The sequence below is a fragment of the Anolis sagrei genome, chromosome 3 (genome assembly GCF_037176765.1).
Source record: "Anolis sagrei isolate rAnoSag1 chromosome 3, rAnoSag1.mat, whole genome shotgun sequence".
In the NCBI taxonomy this organism is placed as follows: domain Eukaryota; kingdom Metazoa; phylum Chordata; class Lepidosauria; order Squamata; family Dactyloidae; genus Anolis; species Anolis sagrei.
In genome coordinates this window covers 148,625,249-148,650,001 of record NC_090023.1, presented here as the reverse complement: position 1 = coordinate 148,650,001, position 24,753 = coordinate 148,625,249, and the positions used below count along the sequence as shown (strand labels likewise).

General features: G+C 38.4%; 1 protein-coding gene across 2 annotated transcripts in view; it reads right to left on the bottom strand.

The window, feature by feature from the left end:
- The window catches only part of ADK (adenosine kinase), a 183,441-nt gene that overhangs the window by 106,984 nt on the left and 51,704 nt on the right, over positions 1 to 24,753 (bottom strand). For both annotated transcript variants that reach the window (XM_060769135.2, XM_067466954.1), the window contains exon 3: positions 24,527 to 24,580. In XM_060769135.2, the coding sequence (XP_060625118.1) occupies positions 24,527 to 24,580 (54 nt within the window). The remainder of the gene's footprint in view (positions 1 to 24,526; positions 24,581 to 24,753) is intronic.

Genomic DNA, 24,753 nt, shown 5'->3' with positions numbered 1-24,753 from the left:
TGTATTGCATCAACCACTGCCTTGTCAGACACCTACAACCTCAACTGATAGCAAGTTGCAGAGAGGAAATGTCACATCTGCTTGTTAAATGTAAGTATGTAACCAAAAATATATAATACATATGGATTTCCAGTTTTAATCTTTTAGAAGTTCCTCCTCGGTATAAAAATTCACACATTTTATCCTGAGTACTTTGGCCACATCATGAGGAGACAGCAAAGCCTGGAGAAGACAATTATGCTGGGGAAGGTGGAAGGTACAAGGAAGAGGGGCCGACCAAGGGGAAGATAAATGGATGGCATCCTTGAAGTGACTGGACTGACCTTGAAGGAGCTGGGGGTGGTGACGGCCGACAGGGAGCTCTGGCGTGGGCTGGTCCATGAGCTCACAAAGAGTCGGAGACGACTGAACGAATGAACAACAACATCCTGGATAGAGAACTTGACAACTCCTGTACAGGCCCCACTTGGAACAGCCAGAAGCTTCTCTTACTGTTGAAATCAGATAAAAATCTTGCTGAGACTCCTGAACCACATCATCAGATGGCCCTCCCAAACTCAAGAGAGGGCCATCTGATTCTGTGCTATTAAAATGTGTGTTGTGTTTGTGAATTCTCTATATGTTGTAAATCAGTCACCAGAGGCTGATGATTTAACTGATTATTTAGAGAGGACTGTGAGCTTTCCTGTGGTACAAAGCAATGGGTCTTCAAGTCTGGGAAATGATGGTTCTCTCTGTGAGAAAACCGGCTCAAAAAGTGCAGGGCCTCAAGGGCATTCAGGGGAGTCAGAAGTAGCAACAGCAGATAAGGAATCGAATGAAGAACTGAGTGATAAGGAGGAGGATTTCCATAGGAACCCACTTGCAGCTAAGGAGATCAACGAAAGTCTTTTGTTTACAAATCAGAGCCAAAAATAGATTGCGCCATTCAGAAAGATTATGTGGGAAAGTCGTGAAATAAATTCATGGGAAACGGAATGATTTCATGGGTGTCTATTAAACAACAAGTTGTTTACCTTAAGGTCAGTTCGGGCAATGCTGTGTTAGGGTGAGAAGCTAAACCTGAGTTCTCTAGTTCCTGGTTCAAGTCAAGCTTGATTTTGGATTTAATATATTCTGGAAGTTTTGTATTCATGTACTCCTGTTCAAGTCTTACTAGTTATATTTTCCTGAATTTGGACTTACGCTATATCTGTGATTCCTGGCTGTTCCTGGACTTTGTCACTTTTGGATTATTGTTTGGCTCTCACCTTTTGCTAAGCTTTTTTGGATTATATATCTTCCTTTCTTTTTCCTGATATTTTATATGCTTTTCATATTAAAATTTAAACTGTTTGCTTATATTCCTGGACTCTTGTGTGGTAAGCTGGTCATAGGTGTTTCCAGGTCTGGAGTACAACAATATCTCGTGACAATGTACTTCCTATAAGCTATGACTGACAGATCGATTCTCCAATAGTAAAGGCTTCATTTTAATTTCAAGTTTTCTTGAAGGCAAAAGTATTTCACCAAAACAGTTCTTCAGTCTCCATGCTCAGCCTTGACAATTTATCATATTTAGTATCATGTAATGGTTACATTACTCAGTAAGGATCAGAAAGACATAGGTTTAAATCTCCACTAAACCAATAGGTTCATAGAGTATCCTCAGCCCAATCAACTATTTTCAACCTTCATGGATATAGAATGAGAATAAAATGTTTTAAAAGAAACAGGAGAAAAGATGGGCATTCGTGTAATAAATAAGCCCAACCAACATGAGAAAGTCTGGGCAGTTCAAGTTTGCATATTGCTATTATAGATACATGCTGTTATCAAAGAAGAAAAATAAAAGATATATATAATCTTTACATTAACAAATGTATAGCTTTGTCTCCGTTTGCATAGTTTACTTTTACATTTTTAAAATATCAAAAATCTCTAAAATGATTTTTATGCATCAATATTTTGAAGTTTCACATTCAGACATCCCTAAAGATAAAATGCAGGGCCAAAAAGAACTTGTAGGTGATTGTAAATAAAAGACAGTTATTTTAAAAATTTAAGAGCTTTTCAAATAACACATGGGAAAAGCTGGCTGACTTAACTGGAAGGGGGAAAAAGTATTTAAATCACAAATCTTAAGAGCTAATGTTTTAACCTTACTTTTGCATCGATGTTACTTTTTCCATCTTGTTCCAATAATGTTTAAGCACAAACATATGTGGAAAATGTTCTTTTGGCGTCTATCAAACTGACATGTGAGTGCATTTTTTCAACCTCTAACATTTGTGGTAAAATATTTCAAAGCTACGAATCCTAGAAAACGCACAGGCAAATTGTCTCTTTCATATATTAACATTTGGTTTTCATAATGTGGAACTTGTTCGGAATTACTGACTTCTGATTTAGTTGCTTTTTGTTTAGATGAGATGGTTTGGAAAATACAATACTAGCTTGAGGTAGTTCTTGTTTGCAGTAATAAATACTTTCAATGGGAATTACTGTTTTCTGAATAGTTGTAGAGAAAAGTGTAATCAGTTGCCTTAAAATATAACATACATACAATATAGTCACCTTCTTAATGCCATTAGCTGTGAACCATAGTAATGTTTATTCTTAAGAAGCGGATTCTTATTTCATTACTAGCCATGTCATTATTCTAGGAAATGAAGAATTGACACAATTTCGTCACAATTATATACACGGAGAAGAAAGTCCTACTGTTGCAACCTTAGGTTTTTGGGTTTTTTTGGGTTTTTTTGTCGTGTCAGGAACATTCTGTTGTGAGAGAATTGGCCGTCTGCAAGGACATTGCCCAGGGGATGCCCGGATGATTTTGATGTTTTATCATCCTTGTGGGAGGCTTCTCTCATGTCCCCATATGAGGAGCTGGATCTGATAGAGGGAGCTCATCCGCCTCTCCCCGGATTCGAACCTGTGACCTGTCGGTCTTCAGTCCTGCCGGCACAGGGCTTTAACCCACTGTGCCACCCTAAGGCTCCTTAGGGTGCCATAACAAGAGTCGGATGTTTTTTCTAGTAACAGCCATTGTTCCTCACTTTTCTGTTGCTTTTATGTTGCCATATCTCCCCATGGCTACTTGGACAGGGATACAAGGTGTTGCACTCCAGGTCTGGAAACACCTATGACTACCACACCACACAAGAGACTAGGAATATAAGCAAACAGCTTATTGTAAAAAAACACACATAAAAAGCATATAAAATGAGGAATAAGAAAGGAAGATATGTAATCCAAAAAAGGTTTAGAAACTGGTGATAACCAAACAATAATCCAAAGATTTCATCAAGTTCCAAATGTGACAAAGTCCAAGAACAGCCAGAAATCACAGGCACAGCATAAGTCCACAAGCAAGAAGGTATAACTAGCAAAAAGACAGCCATGAAAGCATTAAGTCTTCCATGAATTTTCTTCACAACTTTCCCATATAATGTCTCTGACCAACATAGTCTATTCTAGGCTCTTGATTTGTAAATGAAGACTTTTGTTGATCTTCATAGCTACTGGGTGGTTTTTTCCTGAGAATCCCCCTTATCACTCAGCTCTTCACTCAATTTTTTATCTGCTGTTGCTACTTCTAACTCCCCTAAATGGCCTTGAAGCCCTGCACTTTGTGAGCCAGTTTTCTAACAGAGAATCATCCTTTCCAAGCATTGTATTTCCCAGACTTGAGGGCCCATCAATTGGTGCCACAGGAAAGCTTATAGTGCTCTCTAAATCATCAATTAAACCATCAACCATTGGCTGATCTACAACACAAGGTTCTTATAGAAGCCAAATATTACTAATATCCACAGTCCTACTATTCAGAGTAAAAATATAGATGAAAGCAATGGTCAAGCTGAATACTTACAAAGCTCTCCCATCTTTAATTCAAAGTTCTATTGTCTGCAAACAAAAAGCTCTACACAGCTAAAAGTTTGCCATGTTTCTTAGCAATTAGTTGAACCCAATGAATGACAACATTTTATCGGCTTTATGTAATAAGTGTATCTATTAGCGTAAGTAACTATTTCCCTTCAATGAATTCTCATGCTGAATTCCCCACCAAACCATTTTTTTTAAAAAAAGAATATAAGTTCAATTTGGAAATATAATTTGTCATGGGATTTTCTTGACAAGAATTGATTAGAAGAAATTTGACATTGTCTTCATTTGATACTTAGAGGCTGTGAATCTCAGTATCAATTCCCCGCAAGACAGAAACCCAGCTTTGGGCAAGTCACACTCTCACAGAATGAGATGACAGTAATGGCATCCTGCCAAAGAAACCCCATGACAGGAATTTAGATTAAAAAGTTACTTCTCCCCAATTAAATTACACATCCCAAATAAATTCCATTTTCCCTCAGGAACAAAAGGAATAATGGTTCATATCATGATTTCAAAATTCAATGCAGTTTACCATATGTGGTCATGTAGGGTGAAAAAAATGGCAAATCCCCCCCCCCCCCCAAATCTTGGGTTAAGGCAGTGGTTCTCGACCTTTTTTTTGACCAGGGACTACTCTCTAACATTAGTACCAAAAGGGTTATGAATCAGTTTTGGTCAACTTCAGATTTGTTTGGTTATTTGGGGTGCTGATTCAGAAAATTGCATAGGATAGACAACATTAGCTCTAGTTTCTGACACAGAACAGAAACTAGTAGTAGTTTCTAGTAGTCACCATCTACTCATTCACAGAAAACCATATTTAATAATCTAGAACTGATGTGGTAGTAGTAATTTTTCATGGGTAGTCAACCTCTCCTTTCCCGACATCCCCACTGCCTCGGCAATAAAAGAGGGTTTCGTGAGACCAGTAACTCTTGTTGCCATGTGATTTTGAGGCAATGGTGTAGTAATGGTGAGACTCCAGACAATATTTTTGTTCTTGTGGACCACTGATGGGCCACAGACCACAGCTGAGGAACCACTGGTTTAAAGTATCCATGGGTCAATGCTCTGTGCTCTCTGTCATTTTGGTTACTTGAAGTAGAGTGGACCAGCATTGGATATTTTTATTAGAGGCTTACTATATAAGCCTCATGAGGCTTCACAGTCTGCTTGCAAATCTCACGAGACTGGCAAGAAAGTCGAGAAAAGGTTTGGGGGCCAAAATTATGGATTTTGCTATGATTCATGGATAAATCGAAGGTACAATCTAAGGACATGTAAGAAACATATCTCTTCCTTACACTTCCCTACAGTGGCAGCTGATTTGGAGGGAGAGACGTTTATTAGTTACTGGGTGTGGGCATTATTGGCCCTGCCCCATCTTCTGTGCTGGACGGGGTTGCACTCCCCCTGAAGTCACAGGTCCGTAGTCTGGGTGTCCTCCTGGACTCATCACTTACGCTTGAAGCTCAGGCATCGGCGGTGGCCAGGAGGGCCTTCGCACAATTAAGACTCGTGTGCCAGCTGCAACCGTACCTCGTGAAGTCGGATCTGGCCAGGGTGGTCCATGCCTTAGTCACCTCCAGATTGGACTACTGTAATGCACTCTACGTGGGGCTGCCCTTGAAAACGGCACGGAAATTTCAATTGGTACAATGGGCGGCAGCCAGGTTACTAACTGGTGCTTCTTACAGAGAGCAGTCAACCCTCCTTTTTAAGGAGCTCCACTGCCTGCCGTTCATTTTCCGGTCCCAATTCAAGGTGCAGGTTCGTACCTACAAAGACCTGAATGGTTTGGGACCCGCCTACCTGCGTGACCGCATTTCTGTATACAAACCCACACGATCTCTTCTATCATCAGGAGAGGCCCTGCTCGCACTCCCACCTCCTTCGCTGGCACGATTGGTGGGGACGAGGGAGAGGGCCTTCTCGGTGGTGGCCCCCCGACTCTGGAACTCACTTCCCAAGGACATCAGACATGTCCCAATGTTGGCAGTATTTAGGAGGAGGAGCCTGAAAACGTGGTTGTTCCAGTGTGCCTTCCCAGAATAAGGAAAACTCTCAGCAATATGCCCTCAAAATGCACTTTACCACTAATCTAGGACTGACTGCATTCCCTCATCCCTCTTTGAAAAAAACCCTATGCCAGTTATATCCTATCTTGTTCATGCCCTGCATTATTTTTTAATTTTTTAATTATTACATTTGGCCCGGCCATAGATTTTTAAATGCTTGTGTGTTACTGTTATTGTTTATTGTTTATTTTTTGTTTATGTGATTTATATTAATTGTTTTGTATTGATTGTTTTTCTTATTGCCTTTGTTTACTGATGTACTGTGGGCTTGGCCTCATTTAAGCCGCACCAAGTCCCTTGGGGAGATGGTAGCGGGGTATAAATAATAATAATAATAATTATTATTATTATAATTCTCTTGTGCATACGCTACAGAAGTGGCATTTGGGACAGAGAACAGTTATATTATTGGATGTTGGGTCTGTAAATATAGAAGCTGTGCTGACCTGTCCCCTGATCCCCCTGAGGTCACAACAGTTTGGATGGAAGGAGAGCCTTTGTGTTGTGCCATATGATGAAAGGATGCAGGCTGGGGCCATCCTCTTTATACTTCTAAGGTTCAAAGGGAAAGCCGGATGTATTTGTGTACATTTTGCAAAACATTAGAAACCCGGGATGTGTAGGGCCTCTGTTTGGGATGGCATGGAAAACATTATGGTCAGTATGGTTCTATTTCAGTTTAATAACATGGAGCACCTCATATAACTAATATGAGAAGTTTAAATACTAATATCAAAGCAGTAGTGTCCAGTTAAGCAACTCATTTCAGAAAGTGAATGGAAAGATGACTTCCAAGTATGGGAAAAGAAATTAAACATAGAGCCCTGAGATGTAAAGTTCTTGTCTTCAAACACTTTAAGATTACATTCTTAGATTTAATAATAATACAATTAAAATTTCTAGTTGAAATCCAGTGATGTTTCATGTTTCCTACCCTTGAAGCATTCATTCTTTCCTTGTTCATAAAAGCAATCAGAAGCTTTACTGAATTATATATTTTTTCTCCTTTATTTCTTTCCTTTATTGAAAGATGAAGCATTTTCCCTCTCAAAGAAATAATTCTTTACTGCAGTGTACTGCTTCTCTTTTAAATGCAGTCTGTTCCCATTACACATATTAATTACACATATAACATTTCACATGGAACTTTTTGAAAGTTTGACAAGAAAAGAGCACAGAAGTGATCTATGTGCTGGGCAATATAAAACAGTAGTAATTCAAGATCTCAATAGCACAATGCAATTTTTACATTTTTAGTAAGGAACAAACATAAATGTTCAACCTTATCAAGTTGCCTGGAAGTAGGCACTAGGGGCCCTTCCAGACAGGCCATATATCCCAGGATCTGATCCCATATTTTCTGCTTTAAACTTGATCATATGAGTCCCCACTGCCAGATAATCTGGGATAAACTAAAACCTGGGATCAGATCCTGGGATATAGGGCCTGTTTGGAAGGGTCCTAAGTTGTTGGGTTTCTTATACAAGCTTGTGCTCACAATCTACTACCTATATCAGTCAGAGAGTAATATAGAATATTTTTCAGAAACACATATACTCAGATCACACATTTCCATTCCATTAGGTTTAAACTGCCCTTTCAGTTCTTTTGTTTCAGTTGCTGTCAGTTCTTGACACCAAACAAAAACTCGATAAATACCAACAGGGTAAACTCCCACCTACAGTATGCTTTATGTTTGTGGTTGTGAATTGCTGTCAAGTTGGCTTCAATGTACGGCAACCCATAGGTTATACTACCCACAGTCTTACAGATTTTCTAATATTTCATATTAGTTTTATCATATTTATTTACTGTATTTTTATAAGTGTCTTATTTTAACTTACTACATAGGATGTAATCAAATCTTATCAAGCCTTGTTTGGTTTGGTATTGTGATATGGCCTAAGGGGTAATCAATAAAAATTATTATTATTATTATTATTATTATTATTTCATATTTGATAGACTTGGGACTCTTTATACCCACAATATTGCCACTATGACAATATTACTACTTGAGGCTATGCAACACAATAGTATCAGCAGTTAGATGGGAAACATTTGAGACTGACATAGAACAATGACAATAAGAGATAAAGGAAGCTGGTCATCAATTCTACTCTAAATTACAGATCCGATTTCAAACTATGGACAACCAATAACTCAACAATCAATACAACTGGAAAGAAGATCCGTGACCAGAATCTGGACTTGATGCGAATATGTTACGTTGAAGATGTGGAAGTGATAGTTGATTGTATTGTTTAATTAATTGTGGTTCCAGGAGGAAATGTACCTTTATTTTCTTTATTCCATGGGAACTCGTGGTCAGTTCAACATCCTTTCCAACAAGAAAATTTACACACTCTGCTACAAGAGTTATTATTTTAATAATAAGGAATGGTCCTAAACATACTCTTGCCATTTTATATTTATGTGAAGTGGTGTACTCATCATTGACAATTACAAAATCAAAATATTGCTTAATATTGAAAATGCTAAAGATGTTCTACATCCTACAGTATCAAATATTCAGTTTTTTTAAAGAATTCAATGCTGCTTTTGTGGTATGTGGTAAAATTATATGTATACCAAAGAATTTTTTTAAAAAAAATTGTTATCATTATCAGTAAAAAATTTACTTGTATACCTATTTTATATGCCAATATACCATGGATCATGTAAAAATTCTATCACGTGAAAAGTGATTAGAAAAGATTTACGAAGCCACATTCTGATGGATGAGAAGTGAATATCAGAGTCTCTACTCTTCTACTTCAAAACCACTCTTACACTCAATATTTAATGAAAATATGCCCCAGTAGAGTAGCTATAATAACCTTAGATTAGAAGAAAGAAGCATGCATCTTTCAAGGGTTTCTTGGATGTACCTTGTAAGAAGAAGGAAGGTGAGGGGGAATGTGAGAAGCTCAGATGCATAGCACTGCAGAATGTGTACCTGTAAGAGACCTGGGCAGAACCGGGTATCTTTCCTTATTAAGATGTGCTCTGTGCATGTGCTATTAAAAACAGTATGAACCATTAGCCCAAATCCCCAAAATTGAAATTCACAAAAAGAAGTTTACTAGTCAAGTCTTTATCTGTAATAAATGTTGACCATTCCCTTCTCCCTTCTTTCTCAGCTGCAAGGAAAAAGCATAGCTTAAGTGAAAGCCTGCCCAAATATGGTTCTGGAGAGCTCAAACAGGTGGTTAATAAGGATGTAAAGAAAACATGCAAATGTTCATTTCCTCAATGAAAAAGGCTGTCACACAAAAATTTACTATGCAAAACATGACCTTTTTTGTACTGAAATCAAACTGAAATCATCTACATAAAAGATCCTGCTTTATGTGCAATTTATTTCTGCTCAGATTATTTTTCGAAACAAGTCTCATGATGCAAAACATAAACATTCTCAGAATCTCCTCCCTCCCGTCTTCTCTTTAAAGCCCATTCTATATTAAAGATCTCAGATTCGCTTGCAAAAATCTTGCTTGATATCATTTTTTAAAAATTCTTCATTTTCACATGCAAAAATTAAATAAGTGATGTTTAGATGTCTACACTAGGTCAAAAGATGGTAACAACTCCCATTAATGCAACTCTTCCCTTTGGAGTCGTATTACTCAAGTGCCTTTCTAATATAAATATCCTGTCTTAAGTTTTATGCTCTAGACTTCAAATAAACATTTTTTGAAATGCAAATGATAAAGTGATGAATAAAAATGATAACTGCTGACAGAAATAACTACAAATCAGCTAGAGAAATTAATCTGGGTCATTAATCAAGGAAAGCCTCTAATTTAAAAATGCTGTCAGAAACAATCTATGATATTTTTTCTTAGAAATCCAGAATGAATTGGAGAAATATACATGTTTGTTATTATATACTAGCTCAATAAAGAGGCATCGTGTTTCACAGATGGCATCATGGCTCTGAGTATTGCTCACCACAGCAACATGTGTCAATTTTAACCCTGTTCTTACACTGTTCAACTCAATTTTTCTGATCTCTTCTCCAGTCTGTGAAATTTTACATGGAAGAACACTATTATTTCTCACGTAAAAACAAGAATGTATCTCAGAAGCATCATGCATATCTTTCCTGGTAATAAATTTAGTTTCTTGAAATACTTCTAACCAGATCTGCAATCACATATCCTCTTACTATAAAGTTTCATAACCAATGCCACTGTCATTGCTTTTGAGAAAATGCAGCTATGGAAAAAGGGGACATAGGTTCTTCCAACCCAATTTGCTTTATTGGATTCCTTGTTACTCTTTGCATCCTACTATGTCCCAATAAATCCTGGCAATGCCTCCTGTGTCTATAGATCCAAGTTAGGATTTTTCACAGTGGCCATAAGAACAGATGTCAAAATACTGCATTTCAAGCATGAACAGAATGTGTTCCTCAGTTTCAGCTTCCTAACTGTGATCTTTTGGAGCTTTTAAAAGATTGATTTATTTTGTGTCAAAAGCATTGCATAAATAAGTATAAAACTGATAAAACAGAAGAAATACAAGCGGCTAAATGATTTAGACCAAAAACGGGCAACAGCAACTGCATTGTTTGTAGCTTTAAACAATTCTTCCCCTGTGCATGAGGTAGGGCATTGTGGACAAGCATACAGATGTGTGCTCCAGTCACACATGGTGGAGGATTCGTCTAGGTAGCGCCATTTTGCCAGGTTGTCTTTTGATCTTCTCACTCCACTTCTGAGTCTGTTCAGGGACTTCCAAGTTGCCCATTCTTGGTTTGCTCCTGGAGGAAGACCCTCGGGGGGAGGGGGCAACCATTTGGGATTTCCTGGTTTAGCTGCCCAGAGGGAAATTCTTGCTGTTGCTGGAGGAACATTATGAGGAGTGGTGGTTCTCATGAAGCTTTTCCTTGATTTAGGTCCACTGGGAGGAGGCTGAGAGCCATGCAGTGGATGGCTTTCACAGTGTTCAACCTTATTTCTCTCCCAGTTAACAGCAACTTCCAGTTGCACACCAGGGAGGAGGCAATGCCAGTTAGCTTACAGAGTTCATCAACAGGTGTAGGTATGAGACATCTTGTGATTATACTGTATGTTTTGTTCAGTGCTAAAAGCATTGCTTTACGATGTTTTTAAAAACATGCTTCATAATTATACTTGCTTTTATTTATTTATTAAGTGATCTTAAATCAATAGATTGTAAATTGTAATTGTTTTTTCTAGTACAGTTTTACATTGCTGGATTTTCATTGCACAGTCTTGTCCAGAAAATATCTGAAATGATCTTGTGTATTTTCCACATGGCTGAATTTAAAATATTTCCTTGGACCTATACTCATACACGGTCATATATAGGGAAAAGTGTCACCCTGCATTATGTACACAAAATGGAATCTGAAATATTCAATTGGCCACTACCTTCCTGCAATGTATTACAGACTACCCAATCAAGAACAGAAACCAGAACGGAAGAAATTGACGGTGAGCTCATTCACAGGCTCACCATCAATTCCCAAACAAATCAGACTGTGTTTATCATAACCTGAATCCAGATACTTAAACCCTGGGCAGTGTCACCCTCTGGTGCTGCTATAGCAGTAATGCAATCCCATTACTATAGCCATCTTTTTTTAGCCAGCTGAAATAATTAATTCTGTCATTCAGTGTGCTGTGTTTGGTCATCAGTTCCCATCCAAGCTCCTAAATAAATTAGCACACACTTCCTTTTTACAGGCCTGCTGCCCATAGTCATCACTGTACTATACCTTGGAAAATGCTGCCAAGATTTGCTTTATTATCAAGCTTGTTTTAATTTTAAGGCCTTTAACACCTGCTATGAAATTACTGTAAAATGAATAAAATATGCTTTTAAAAATCTGTTTTCCTTGGAAAATACATACAAAAATCAAATTTGTCATTCAATGCGATATGTAATTCTTGTGCCCCTTCGGTGACACATGCACACACACTCCTTGATGAAAAGCTATATATCCACCATTTCATTAAAAATTGCAAACTTTATGGGAAGCCCATCATTAGCTAGTCTAACAGAGTTCAGCAGATTCAACTACTGTACCTGCTTGACTGTGGAAGAGGGTAATTTCTGTGAGCTGTTTACTACTGCCCACTTGATTTTTTAATAATGATCCTATTTTCAGCCTCAGATATAATCTGCACAGTCAATGGCACTGCTCACTGATTGTATTGTTTCTTCTGTTTTCAAATCACGACACTTGTTTCCACAAGAATTAAGAAATGTCATTCAGTTTTCAGATGAAGACTGAGATCTATTATTGTGACACACACTTGTATGCTGTCTTCTGGAGTCTCCTCAGCATTAAAAGAACCTTTATTTTTCTTCCTAGTTTAAATGCCATCAACTAGTTAACATATTAAATCTGTTATCCTAAATCTGAACCTGATTAATGATGTACTGTTGCTAAGTGGAATTAAATTAGTGTATAATTGATTAGTACATAATTGGAACAGTGTTGTAGATTTACCAACTTTAATTAGGATGTCTTATTACCGATAATTTATGTTAGAATATAAAAATTTGAAACAAAACAAAATCAGAAGCTGAAGGTGGACACCCTTATAGAATAAAACAATACGTGTACATATATTTTTCCACATTCCTCTAGACAAGTAAATCATACCAGGTAAAGGTATTTAAAAAGTCAAATTACAGTGTGTTTTTTTTTACCCTGGATTTTCTAAGCCTTTGATGCTGTTCAGAATAATGTGCATAAAACAGTCTAGTGCTTGTGAGTGTATTTATCTAAATTCAAACCTGGTTTAATCTGTTGGCAAACAGCAGGGCAAACTCACCACAAACACTTTTAATTATATCAAGGTATTTGTTACATTTATTGCTAAAACTGGTTTCTTTTCACATGTAGCAAAAACCAATCCCATTTTTATCAGTAGGAATGCAATGGAACCTCTGGGCTGCATCCACAATTACTGAGTTGGATCTAGGGGTGTTGGGCTAGCTATAACGCTTTGATTTTATTTGATGTAGAGGACACCAAATATGATGTCCCCCAAGACTTTCTTACATCTTTCATGAGGGAAGTCAAGACAGGTAAAGAAGAAAGGATAGGCCCTCGCATCTAAATCCGATGAAAAATCAGATCACTAATCTTTATGTCTTATATGAAGTCTAAGTGCCTTTGTCATGCAACACACTTGATCCACAAATTCCCTAACATCAGGCATGGGATATACAGGATCACATTGTGCGTCTTCTAGGTCATTTTCACCTAGAAGAACCAATACCCTACTTTTCAGCTACAAGGGCACTCATAGTGGCTTAAAAAAGGTCAAAGTTGCACTGACATTAAGTCTAGTCGTGTCGGACTCTGGAGGCTGGTTCCCATCTCCATTTCTAAGCCAAAGAGCTGATGTTGTCCAAGGTCATATGGCCAGCATGACTGCATGAAGTGCCGTTACCTTCCCGCAGAAGAGGTACCTATTGGTCTACTCACATTTGCATGTTTTCAAACTGCTAGGTTGGCAGAAGCTGGGCCGAACAGCGGGAGCTCACTTCCACTCCCTGGATTTAAACAGCGACCTTTCAGTCACCAAGTTCAGCAGCTCAGTGGTTTAACCCGCTGCGCCACCAAGGGGCCAGAGTAGCTTACAAAGTGCTAATTTGTCTCAGGCATACAATCTACGTAAGATAAGGAAGATTGTAATACATAAGACATGATGTAGGTGTGTCTGGCTGGCTGGGTACCTCCCTTTCACTCAGGAGCTGATGGAATGGGAGTTGAAAGCAGTGAGAGGGCCTCCAAACAGTTGCTGGATGAGACATAATGGAGCTGTGTCTGTGTGCCTGCCTGCCTTCCTTCTATTCATGAGAAGTTCTGAATAGCCCTAAGTATGGAGTAGACCTCAACCTCAGTGGTTTTCAGTACCTTAGGAGGACCTATAGCCAAATCCCATTGTAGACACCTCAATCCAGTATGTGAAGGTGCTGAGGAGACACTCACAATCTTCAATGTGCTGGAAGTAAGAATTGGAAAGTGAACTATGTAGTGGTGGACATTTTCATACAACAGCTCTGCCAGTCTCAACACTCTGGTCTATCTAGCCCAGGAATGGACAAACTTCAGCCCTCCAGGTGTTTTGGACTTCAACTCGCACAATTCCTAACAACCTACCCAATAGTTTTGGAGTTGAAGTCTAAAAACACCTGAAGGGCCAACATTTGCTCATGCCATGATCTAGCCCAGGGGTCCTCAAACTTTTTAAACAGAGGGCCAGGTCACAGTCCCTCTCAAACTGTCGGAGGGCTGGATTATAATTTGAAAAAAAAAACATGAATGAATTCCTATGCACACTGCACATATCTTATTTGTAGTGCAAAAGACACTTAAGAACAATACAATAATTAAAATGAAGAACAATTTTAACAAATATAAATTTATTGGTATTTCAGTGGGAAGTGTGGGCCTGCTTTTGGCTGATGAGATAGGATTGTGGTTGTTGTTGTGGTTGTGTGCTTTTGAGTCGTTACAGACTTAGGTTGACCCTGAGCGAGGGCTGGGTAAATGACCTTGGAGGGCTGCATCTGGCCCCCGGGCCTTAGTTTGAGGACCCCTGATCTAGCCTATTGAGTGGCCTATATTGCCAACCAATAAGACAAACTGTACTCCATGAAGATGAAAATGCCCAAGTCTTAGTCAGAATCCAAATTTAAGCTTGATGTCCAATGTCACCAAAGCCAAAATATGAAGTAAGAAGCAAATCCAAGAATCCAAAATCAAACCAAACCAGAGAAAAATCTAAACAAAGCTCTAATTGTTCCTATTGATGCTGCTGCAGCGGCAGACAAAATGCAACTCAGGATCTAGGTATGTTCATTATGCGCACAGTGAATAAGCAGGGCTACCATCCAAACATGTCTAGGTTACTTCTAGAAGGTTCTGAAAGATGCACTGTACAGGAGCAATTGTGTGAGTCACAGAGAACATGGAGACTTGTTATCTCATTTCTTATATACAGTAACTTTGGTAAACATTTGGTAAAGTACTGCTTAAAGTTTAAACAGTGAGACATTTTAAAGTTCCAAGACAGTATGACATATCAATCAGCCATTTTTGCTGCAATCTTTGCTTACTTCAGTAATTGTTTTCTGCTACACTGACTGCATTTTGGGTGTCAAGTTTTAAATGACTACATTTAAAATTATCTAGTGAAGAACTGCTATAAATTGACTTACAGCCTACATACATTACTTGATTGTTAGTTAGTGTCAATACACGCTGACATTTTCTGTATCACACAAAGTCAAGAGCACCCATTTTGTACATTACTAAATGTTTCACCATTTCACAACACTAATTTTTTTTTCATATTGTTAAGTTAAAGGTTTGCTTCCACATACATAAGCAAATGGATGCCAGATCCCTTAATTTTTTTTCTCCCTCTGGACATTTTTTCACTCTAGACATTCTGAAACCATTATACTTCTACATTTTATGCAAGAGTTGGTGCTGTTTTGGCAACTTAAAGATGCTCACTTAAAAATACAGTTTACTATTGGCAAGTCTGATGCTCAATGGATTATATATTTTTAGATAAAGGTAAAGGTTTTCTCCTGACAATAAGTGCAGTCGTGTCTGATGTGCCTTTCTCTAGACACATTTCTTCCTTTTGCCTTCCATTTGTGCCTCTTCAAATTCCACACAATTGTTGGTAACAGCTGACCTCCAGTTAGAAAGCAATCACAAGGCAAAGGAAACCTCATTGTGTAAATCCATGTTGATATAGATTGTGATTACAAATTCTGTAGCAGAGTCCTGGAAGGATGCCTTCCTTGTTTTCATGGGTAACACAGCTTATGTGGCACCAAAAAACCCTACATTTTGTTTGTTTTAACATACTAGTAAAAGCAAAGGTTTCCTCTTGACATTAAGTCTAGTCATGTCCAGAAGGGAATTACCTTTTTTCCTTGTTTCACAGGATGTTACTCATTTTGTTCATTCCAAGCAAGAGAAATAAAAGGGAAAATACACAAACAGGTAAAGGAATATGACCTAGTTTCATAGTTGAGGTTAAGTAAAACTAAGTCCTATAAACCGCCCGAAAGGAATATTGGCCATCAGCCTACGACTACCAACAATATAGTATGACTCCATTACCTGCAGACACAATAACCATGTTCTTAAAAAAATATTCTCTCCCAGGAGTGTTTGTGGCCTTCCAGTGCTATTCTGTGGTATGCCTCTGCCCCAAGTATAGTCAAAATGTAATGTGTATTATGGTTCCAGGTATCCATGGGATAGTAGGCTTGGAATGTATCTTCAGAGGATATGGGGTTGTACTATAGATATTTTGAATTCTCTATGAATCACTGCATGCTATCAGAAGTAAACAAAACCCATGGGGCAAACACTGATAAAACTGTAGTACTCTAACGGCATCAGATCCCATGCTGCTGCTAATAAGTTACACTGCTGTACAATTATGAGGAGAAGACAATATAGTAAAGGGTAGAACTAATTCAAGAAAATCTTCATCCAGCAGCATCTTGGAGGCTAGAGAGGGACTGGATGAAGCCTACAGACATCTTCCAGCCCAGCATCTTAGACCTGGCACCCTACTGATAGCTGATTTAATTGTATATCCCCTCATCATTGTCACTGTTGCATTGAGACCTAAATTGTTTCTATTTCTTTTTTCCTGCTAAATCTACTTCTTCACAAATCCTGGTGAGCACCTTTTTTTTTTTTTTTACCTTTTTGGATTTTTTCCCATTTACAGAATTTCATAACAGGGATTTACATTATGAAGTAAGCTTCAGTTTCCATGAACAATTGAGTCAATTTTAGTTTTTCCTATTCAAAAAGCATTCTGGCACTCAACACCTAACCTGCTATTAAACTGCATCTTCAAACGCAAGCATATTTTTGATAGAATTACTTGCATCTTGAAATGCAAATGTATACTGAGTATACAACTCTCTCTCTTTAAAGTGAAGGGCTTTCAAAAGCCTATTTATTTTCTTATCTGTTTGGTGCAATTCACTGCATTTGCATAAAGGTGTCAAATATTTTTAACAAAAAAATTCTAATATGTAGATAATGAAGGAACCCCTGCTGTTTTAAAAGAGAGTTTTTTTGTTGGAAAGGCATTCTATGTGACAGTTTCAATAACAATATCACTTTATAGATAATTAGACATCGTATGAATATGTAGATATTACAGAGCTGACTGAGTTTATGCCCCCTTTTCAGGTATGCCATCATTGGGAATGAGACTGTGGTATAGAATGGCATATCCTTTTTAAAAAGCTAGCAGGAAGCCTGTTTTATTATCCCGGTTTGAATAAGGGTAGCAATAAATTATTTTCCTTTTACTATAGGGGGACAAGAATAACAAGTTTCCTTGTAGTAGGCACTTTACTGCATACCTTAACTTTTCATTTAGTCTCACAATGACCACATTAAGCAGACAAGAGAAGTAAAATTGCATAACAGCAGCACCATCCAGTGGCAGCCTATTCATATCAATTCAAAGTAACTGCAGCATTTTCTTTGGTTGTAATTTGGCAGTGCTGATCAACATAGATTTTTTTTTTTAAAAAAGCTTGTTTCCTTTATTTTGAATAATATAGCTGGACTGTCGAGTAAGTGAACGTTTGGGCGAACCACCCAATTTATTTAAGCAATGCTCTTTTGATTTGATCACTGAGAATATCAATTTTGATTTTTCTGTTATTTTATTTATTTATTTTATTTACCATACTTGTATCCTGCCTTTCTCAACCCCAAAGGGGACTCAAGGCAGCCTTACAAAAACAACAGTTCAATGCCACATGTACACATACATCAATGAATAAACAAAAACATTAAAACCAACCAATCAAAACATAACATTAAAGCAATAATTAAAATAACATAATCCAGGTCATATTCCAGGGCTAGACTGGGTCGTCATTAAATTAATTTATAGTCTCTTATTACCCTGCTCTATTATATTGTCAATAGAAGGATTTCAGTGGTAAAACATAGTTCAGAGTTATTTACTATGTTTGTACAAGAAGGTACAATGTATGCCATTTGTTGTGGTTTATTCATTCAGTCACTTCCAGCTCAAGCTAGAGCTCCCTGTCGGCCGTCACCACCCCCAGTTCCTTAAAGGTAAAGCCAATCACTTCAAGGATACCATCCATCCATCTTGCCCTTGGTCAGCCCCTTTTCCTTTTCCCTTCCATTTTTCCCAGCATCATTATCTTTTCCAAGCTTTCCTGTCTTCTCATTATGTGGCCAAAGTACTTCATATTTGCCTCTACTATTCTTCTCTCCAGTGAGCAGTCGAGCATTATTTCCTGGAGTATGGATTGGTTTGATCTTCTTGCGGTCCAAGGCACTCTCAGGATTCTCCTCCAGCACCATAGTTCAAAAGCGTCTATCTTTTTTCACTCAGCCTTCCTTATGGTCCATTTCTCACATCTGTAGGTGACTACAAGGAATACCATTGCTTTAGCTATGTGGATCTTCGTTGCCAGTGTGATGTCTCTACTCTTCACTATTATATCGAGATTGGTCATTGCTCTCCTCCCAAGAAGTAAACATCTCCTGATTTCCTGGCTGCAGTCTGGTTCTGCAGTAATCTTTGCACCTAGAAATACAAAGTCTGTCACTGCCTCCACGTTTTCTCCCTCTATTTGCCAGTTATCAATCAGTCTGGTTGCCATAATCTTGTTTTTTTAATGTTTAACTGCAACCCAGCTTTTGCACTTTCTTCTTTCATCTTGGTTATAAGGCTCCTCAGCTCCCCCCTGCTTTCAGCCATTTAAGTGGTATCATCTGCATATCTACGGTTGTTAATGTTTCTTCCAGCAATTTTAACTCCAGCCTTGGATTTGTCAAGCCACACACGTCACATTATGTGTTCGGCATACAAGTTTAATAGGTCAGGTGAGAGTATACAGCCCTGCCATTCTCCTTTCTCAATCTTGAACAAGTCTGTTGTTCCATGATCTGTTCTTACTGTTGCTACTTGATCATTATACAGATTCCTCAGGAGACAGACAAGGTGAGTTGGTATCCCCATACTACTGAAAACTTACCACAATTTATTATGATCCACACAGTCAAAGGCTTTAGAATAGTCAATAAAACAAAAATAGATGTTTTTCTGAAACTTCCTGCCTTCCTCCATTTTCCAGCAGATAATGTAAGCCGTAGCTCTACAGAAACATAATATTCATGTTTACATTAATGTTCCTCAAGGTTCCTCAGAGTTGATAAGTGTTTGATAATTTTAAATCAGAGACAGCATAAATAAGAGCAAGCCAGTTAGAAGAAACTATCATTATCTACTGGGGCAAATCACCAATATGTTGTACTTTATGTAAATATTTCAGGGTCAAAGGAGCAGAAATAATTACAATATCATATAGAAAGATGTGACTTTCCCAAGGACATATTATTTTAAGAAGACGAACTGAAGATTCCAAGGATAGATCTGCACCAGTGAAGTCCTGTGAGTGTGAAGCACAAAAGCCACAAAAATACATGTCTGGCATAAATTTAAATGCATGTTTCTTTCTTCACAAATGAGCTTAACAGCAAAAAAAGAGAGAGACAGATAACATCCGTGGGTAAATATGAATGATAAAGTGTAGTAAATTTACTTTAGTTAAATAAAATCAGCTTATAAAGGAGGCTAGAGTAGATAGGAGATGGAAACCCATCTTCCCCTCAAAGAACAGACTATATAATTTTAACATTTTTCATCCACAGTGCACTCATATCTAAATTATTACAACTTTCCTCATGCCTGTACTAAACAAAGTGAATCATATTCAAAGTGTTAGGACAGTGGTTCTCAACCTGTGGGTCCCCAAATGTTTTGGCCTACAACTCTCAGAAATCCCAGCCAGTTTAGCAGCTGTTGGGATTTCTGGGAGTTAAAGGCCAAAACATCTTGTGACCCATTGGTTGAGAACCACTACGTTAGCAGAATATCTCCCCCATTTACAGTAAGCCCTCTACTATTGCAGGTGTTTAAGAGCACAAGATCCCTGGGAAAGTGGAAGGCATTCAAATAATCTGTTTTTAAACTGGAAGAATACCCCTGTAAAAATTTCTAGATCTTCCAGCGTGACTCTACATCAGATAGAAGTTGACCTACAGAATAACTCTGGACAGCCTAGACAAATCAAATAGGAACTAGTAAGAGGCACACTACAGCAAGTTTCCCTTACTTACAAGGGAAGGAGTCTGCGCGCAGAAGCAATAGTTGGTGACTGTGATGAAGAGGAAGGGAATCAGAATATAAGCAAAATATTCATATGGGGAAATGTCCATAATATGCCATCGTGGTTCCCAGTTGAAAATTATATTCAAATAATCTATACTTTAAATGTAAATCATGACCTCTAGTGGCATCATGTATGCACTGTATTTCACTGATTTCAAAACGCTGTATTTGAAAAAACATGAGTGATTCAGACTGATAATACAATCTGGTTTCTTTTTGTTTTTTTAACTCAATTACTTGAGTAGTTGAGTGAGTGGAAAACACATTGGGACAAAGAATATATAGCAGTTAGACCAACAGGATGATTCTGTGAAGTACCTTTCTTTTAAACACCTCTGTGTATTTTGTGATTTTTTGTTTTCCTTCTCAAATTGTGTGCCGGGTGGTGTTATTCAAAGCCCCCAGTGGCGCAATGGGTTAAACTCTTGTCCCGGCAGGACTGATGACCGACAGATCAGAGGTTTGAATCCTGGGAGAGTGGGTTAAGCTCCCTCTGTCAGCTCCAGCTCCCCATGCGTGGACATGAGATAAACCTCCCACAGGATGGTAAAACATCAAAAACATCTATACATCCCCTGGGCAATGACCTTGCAGACAGCCAATTCTCATACACCAGAAGCAACTTCTCAAATCACTTCTGACACACACACATACACACAAAATCAAAGAAATCTAATCAATTTTATTTGCCTTGACTGCCTTGTGTTGTCTTCGCATTTTACACTCCAGACAGATTGGTGAAATGTCACACAAACATTCAAGATTGCAAACCAAATCATGGGCACATTCTAGTTTGTGTTGAATATTTGCATGGCATCAATGGATGCCAGCACATGTAAACATATATAGAGAGAGTAAGCTTTGTAAGTGTTATTTATGTCTGACAGAACGTTCCATAACATGGGAACAGCATGCAGTCTCTATATGTGAACTGCAACATACAGAAAGTGTACTGAGTACAAATATTTGAGGAAAGCTTTTAAAGAACCCTCTGGATTTTACTTTTCTTTTTTAATTGCCAAGACAGCAAAACCTCAACGCTAAATATTGAAAAACTATTTTAAATTATTACGGACTCCCGTGCCTGCTATTCAGAGGTGTCTTGTTATCTGGTGCTCTTCCATGGTTTAGTATCCTAACAAAACAGTACTAAGTAGAAATAGATCAAGGATGCATCGTGAATTTCTACTATCCACTAAAGAAATATTTCTCAAACTGTGCTCTGTGGAGTCCTTAGGGTACCACGAAGCACATTCAAGGGCTCCGCTGGGGCCCTGCCCAACCACCTCCATTCTCTCCCCTGCCTAGGAAGCATGCGACCTGTGGAGCCGTGCTCCTGCGGCCAATTGGATCTCTCTGCCACCATGGCCTTTGGGCCTTCCCCTTGCTGGTGCAGCCTACAGGGTTTCCTCGCCACCTGCATGGCCATCCCTGCTGCCCTCCACACTGCCCTTCTCCTCCTCTTTCCTCCTTCTTTTCTTCCTGCTCCAAGGGCATGCAGCACCACTACTGCCATACTGCTTCCCCCTTCTCCTCTTCCTTCCTTGGGGTCAAGCCGCTCCCCAAGGTTCAGCATGCAGCGGGACCTAGAGGTGGCATTCCAAGGGGCGGCCCTGCTCTCACCAGTGCCAGGCAGGAGGGCTCTGCATCACGATTGTTATAGGCACCAAGGGGCACATCCCAAGGCCCCGCCTGCCTGCCTGCCTTCCTTCAATCTTTCATCCCTTCATCAATCTTTCCTTCATTCCTCCCTCTCTTCCTTCTTCTGGAAGCAAGGAAGATGCTTCCACTCCCAGGAGGAGAATGAGGAGGAGAACAAGGAGGAGCGGGGCTTTGCGAACCAGCCTGGGCTTTGCAAGGCGCTCCCAGCAGCCAGGTCCAGGCATGTCTCGGCCTCCTCCTCCTTGGTGTCGCCATAATGCTAGAGGGCTGGCCCACTTCCTACCTTTCTTTCTCCCTTCCTTCTCCTTCCCTGCTTCTTTCCTCTAGTCTGGAAGGAGGAAGCAAGGGAAGAAAGGATAGAGGGTGAGAAGGAAGGAAAATGCTTATTGTTGTTGTTGTTGTTATAATTATTATTACAAAGGCTGGATGGCCATTTGTTGGGGGTGCTTTTGACTGTGCTTTTACTGCATGGCAGAAGAGAATTGGACTGGATGGCCCCAGGGGTGGTGGTGGTGATTCTTGTTATTGTTGTTGTTGTTATTATTATAAAGGCTGGATGACCATCTGTTGGGGGTGCTTTAACTGTGCTTTTCCTGCATGACAGAAGGGGGTTAAATTGGATGACCCCTGGGGTCTTGCACTGAAATACTATCAAGCTTATAGGTAAAATTTTAAATATTGTATTGTGCAGTGTGCACAGGAATTTATTCATTTTTTAAAATTAGTTTGCATAAATATTCTCCATTCATTTGCCACTGGCCTGTCCCATCTGTCAAATTTTAAAATGCAGTGCAGCATTTTACGTCCAAAAGTTTCTCGGGGCTCTGAGATAAACTTTTCCTTCAAAAAGAGCTCTGCAGCTTTAAAAGTTTGAGAACCCCTGCGTTAAAGCAAAAACAGTATAAGTGTAGCACATTCTCACACAACATTTCAACATCTATTTTGAAAGGTCAAAGATATGATAGGATTAAGTGTTAGCAACTGTGCAATAAACAATAGGCCAGGAGCACATTTTCAAAATGTTGTAGCAGATACAGTGTAGCTAATGAAAGTTTAAAAGATTCTTTTGCTCTGTCTTTCCCCACAAAATTTCTATTTAACAAGATGAAGGAGAAATAAGGGGGGAGGGACGGGACTTATATATTACCTTCACTGAAGTTCTTGCTTCTATTTCAGAAATAAAGTATCTATTTTACATTAATTTTGAAACATAAAATCTTTTCTTTATGTGTCCAAAAGAAGCCAACATACCCAAGGGTTTCACACATTCAAGGTAGCATTTATGCAAATACTATACAGGCTTGCATGCATTTTCACATAATGTTCTGTATGGGAATCTGGAAAAAGCACTTATGGGTCCTTCTGTAAATATCCTGATGCGAGCTATTGTATCAAATTTGCCACATTTGTACCAAACTGACAAACAGAGAGGGAAATTTAAAAGTCTCACGTATAGACACAAAATGTGAAAAGTAGTACCTGGAGAAAAACAAAACTATTTTCTCTCATTTGCATAAAATGCAAAGTAGTCCAGTAACTATAGCCTTGACTTTTTATAGTTCACGCACAGTTTTTAAATCTGATGAAACAGCTATGCCTGCTCTAAATGTGTTTGTCAGCATAGATGTTAATAGGTCAATTTATGTACCTACAGAATAATATATGGAGATACATGTAGTACATTTACATAACTTGGAGATATCTATAAATGCAAAAATTAGTACCACACCCACTGGAAATGTAAAAAATTACTCCGGACTATTAATTTTCCATCTTAACTTTAAAACAAAGTCCAATCTGTTGTATCCGCAGGAATAGTATCTGTGGTTCCACTTACCCACGATCCATGGCTGATGCCAATGTCCTTCCTAACCCTTTTATTTTCTCACAAAGCAGACCCATTCAGTTCCAACTACAGGGTACACATGCTGGTATATATCATTTGCCAGGGGATGTAATGTAGTTTTAATTGGCTAAAATATCCCACAACTATGCTTTTGTCATCTGTTCCAACATATTTGTATCCTGTAACCTGTAAAAGACATTTTTCTTCCGCTGGAACAGCACTATTTGGTAAAACAGCATCATTTGGGCATAGAGTATCCTACAAGTGCACTGCTTTTCAAAGATAACTTAATCCATGCCAAAGTGATAATTAAGCCTGAAACATAAGTTCAAGAAGATTTTCCAAGAGACACTCACCTACACTTTCTTTGTCATGCTGTATATAATTAACTAAGCCTGACTTTTAATTAACTGATGCTAGGCTATTCGTTTTCCAAAGCATCAAGATGGGGTTGTTTGGCCAACCATACTATTAGTGAAGTAATTAGTCTTCTTGACTGATACACATTTAATTATGGATATGCAGATTAAACAATATCTAACTATTATTTTTGGGCATATTTCAGGTGCATGGTCTTCTGTAACTATCCATCTACTTCCCAAAAGACAGGCCAAGGAGGTGTGTCAAGCCTACAAAAGCCTTCAAATTAAAAATAACCTTGTGTCAAACCTACAAAAGCCTTCAAATTTAAAAATAACATTCTTGATTTTTAAAATTGTCCTAGCAAAGTCAAAGTTAGTATCACATACTGTACACTGCAAAACTACAATTTGAAAAAAAAAATATGTTAAATAACTTACAGCTCTTTGTGCTTTTCCTCTGCCAAGATCTGGTCATTTGGTTTCAACCCATACCTGTAAATATTGGGAAAGAAAAAAAAAGTTCAATTCTTGTTTTCATTTCACAGGTACCTCAAGCTGGAAAATCCATGAACACATTTTTCTCCTCCTCATACTCAAAACCCTGTCTCGTTAGGATGCTCATCTCCTTCATTTAAAGCATCCAAGCTACCATTCTATAACTAACT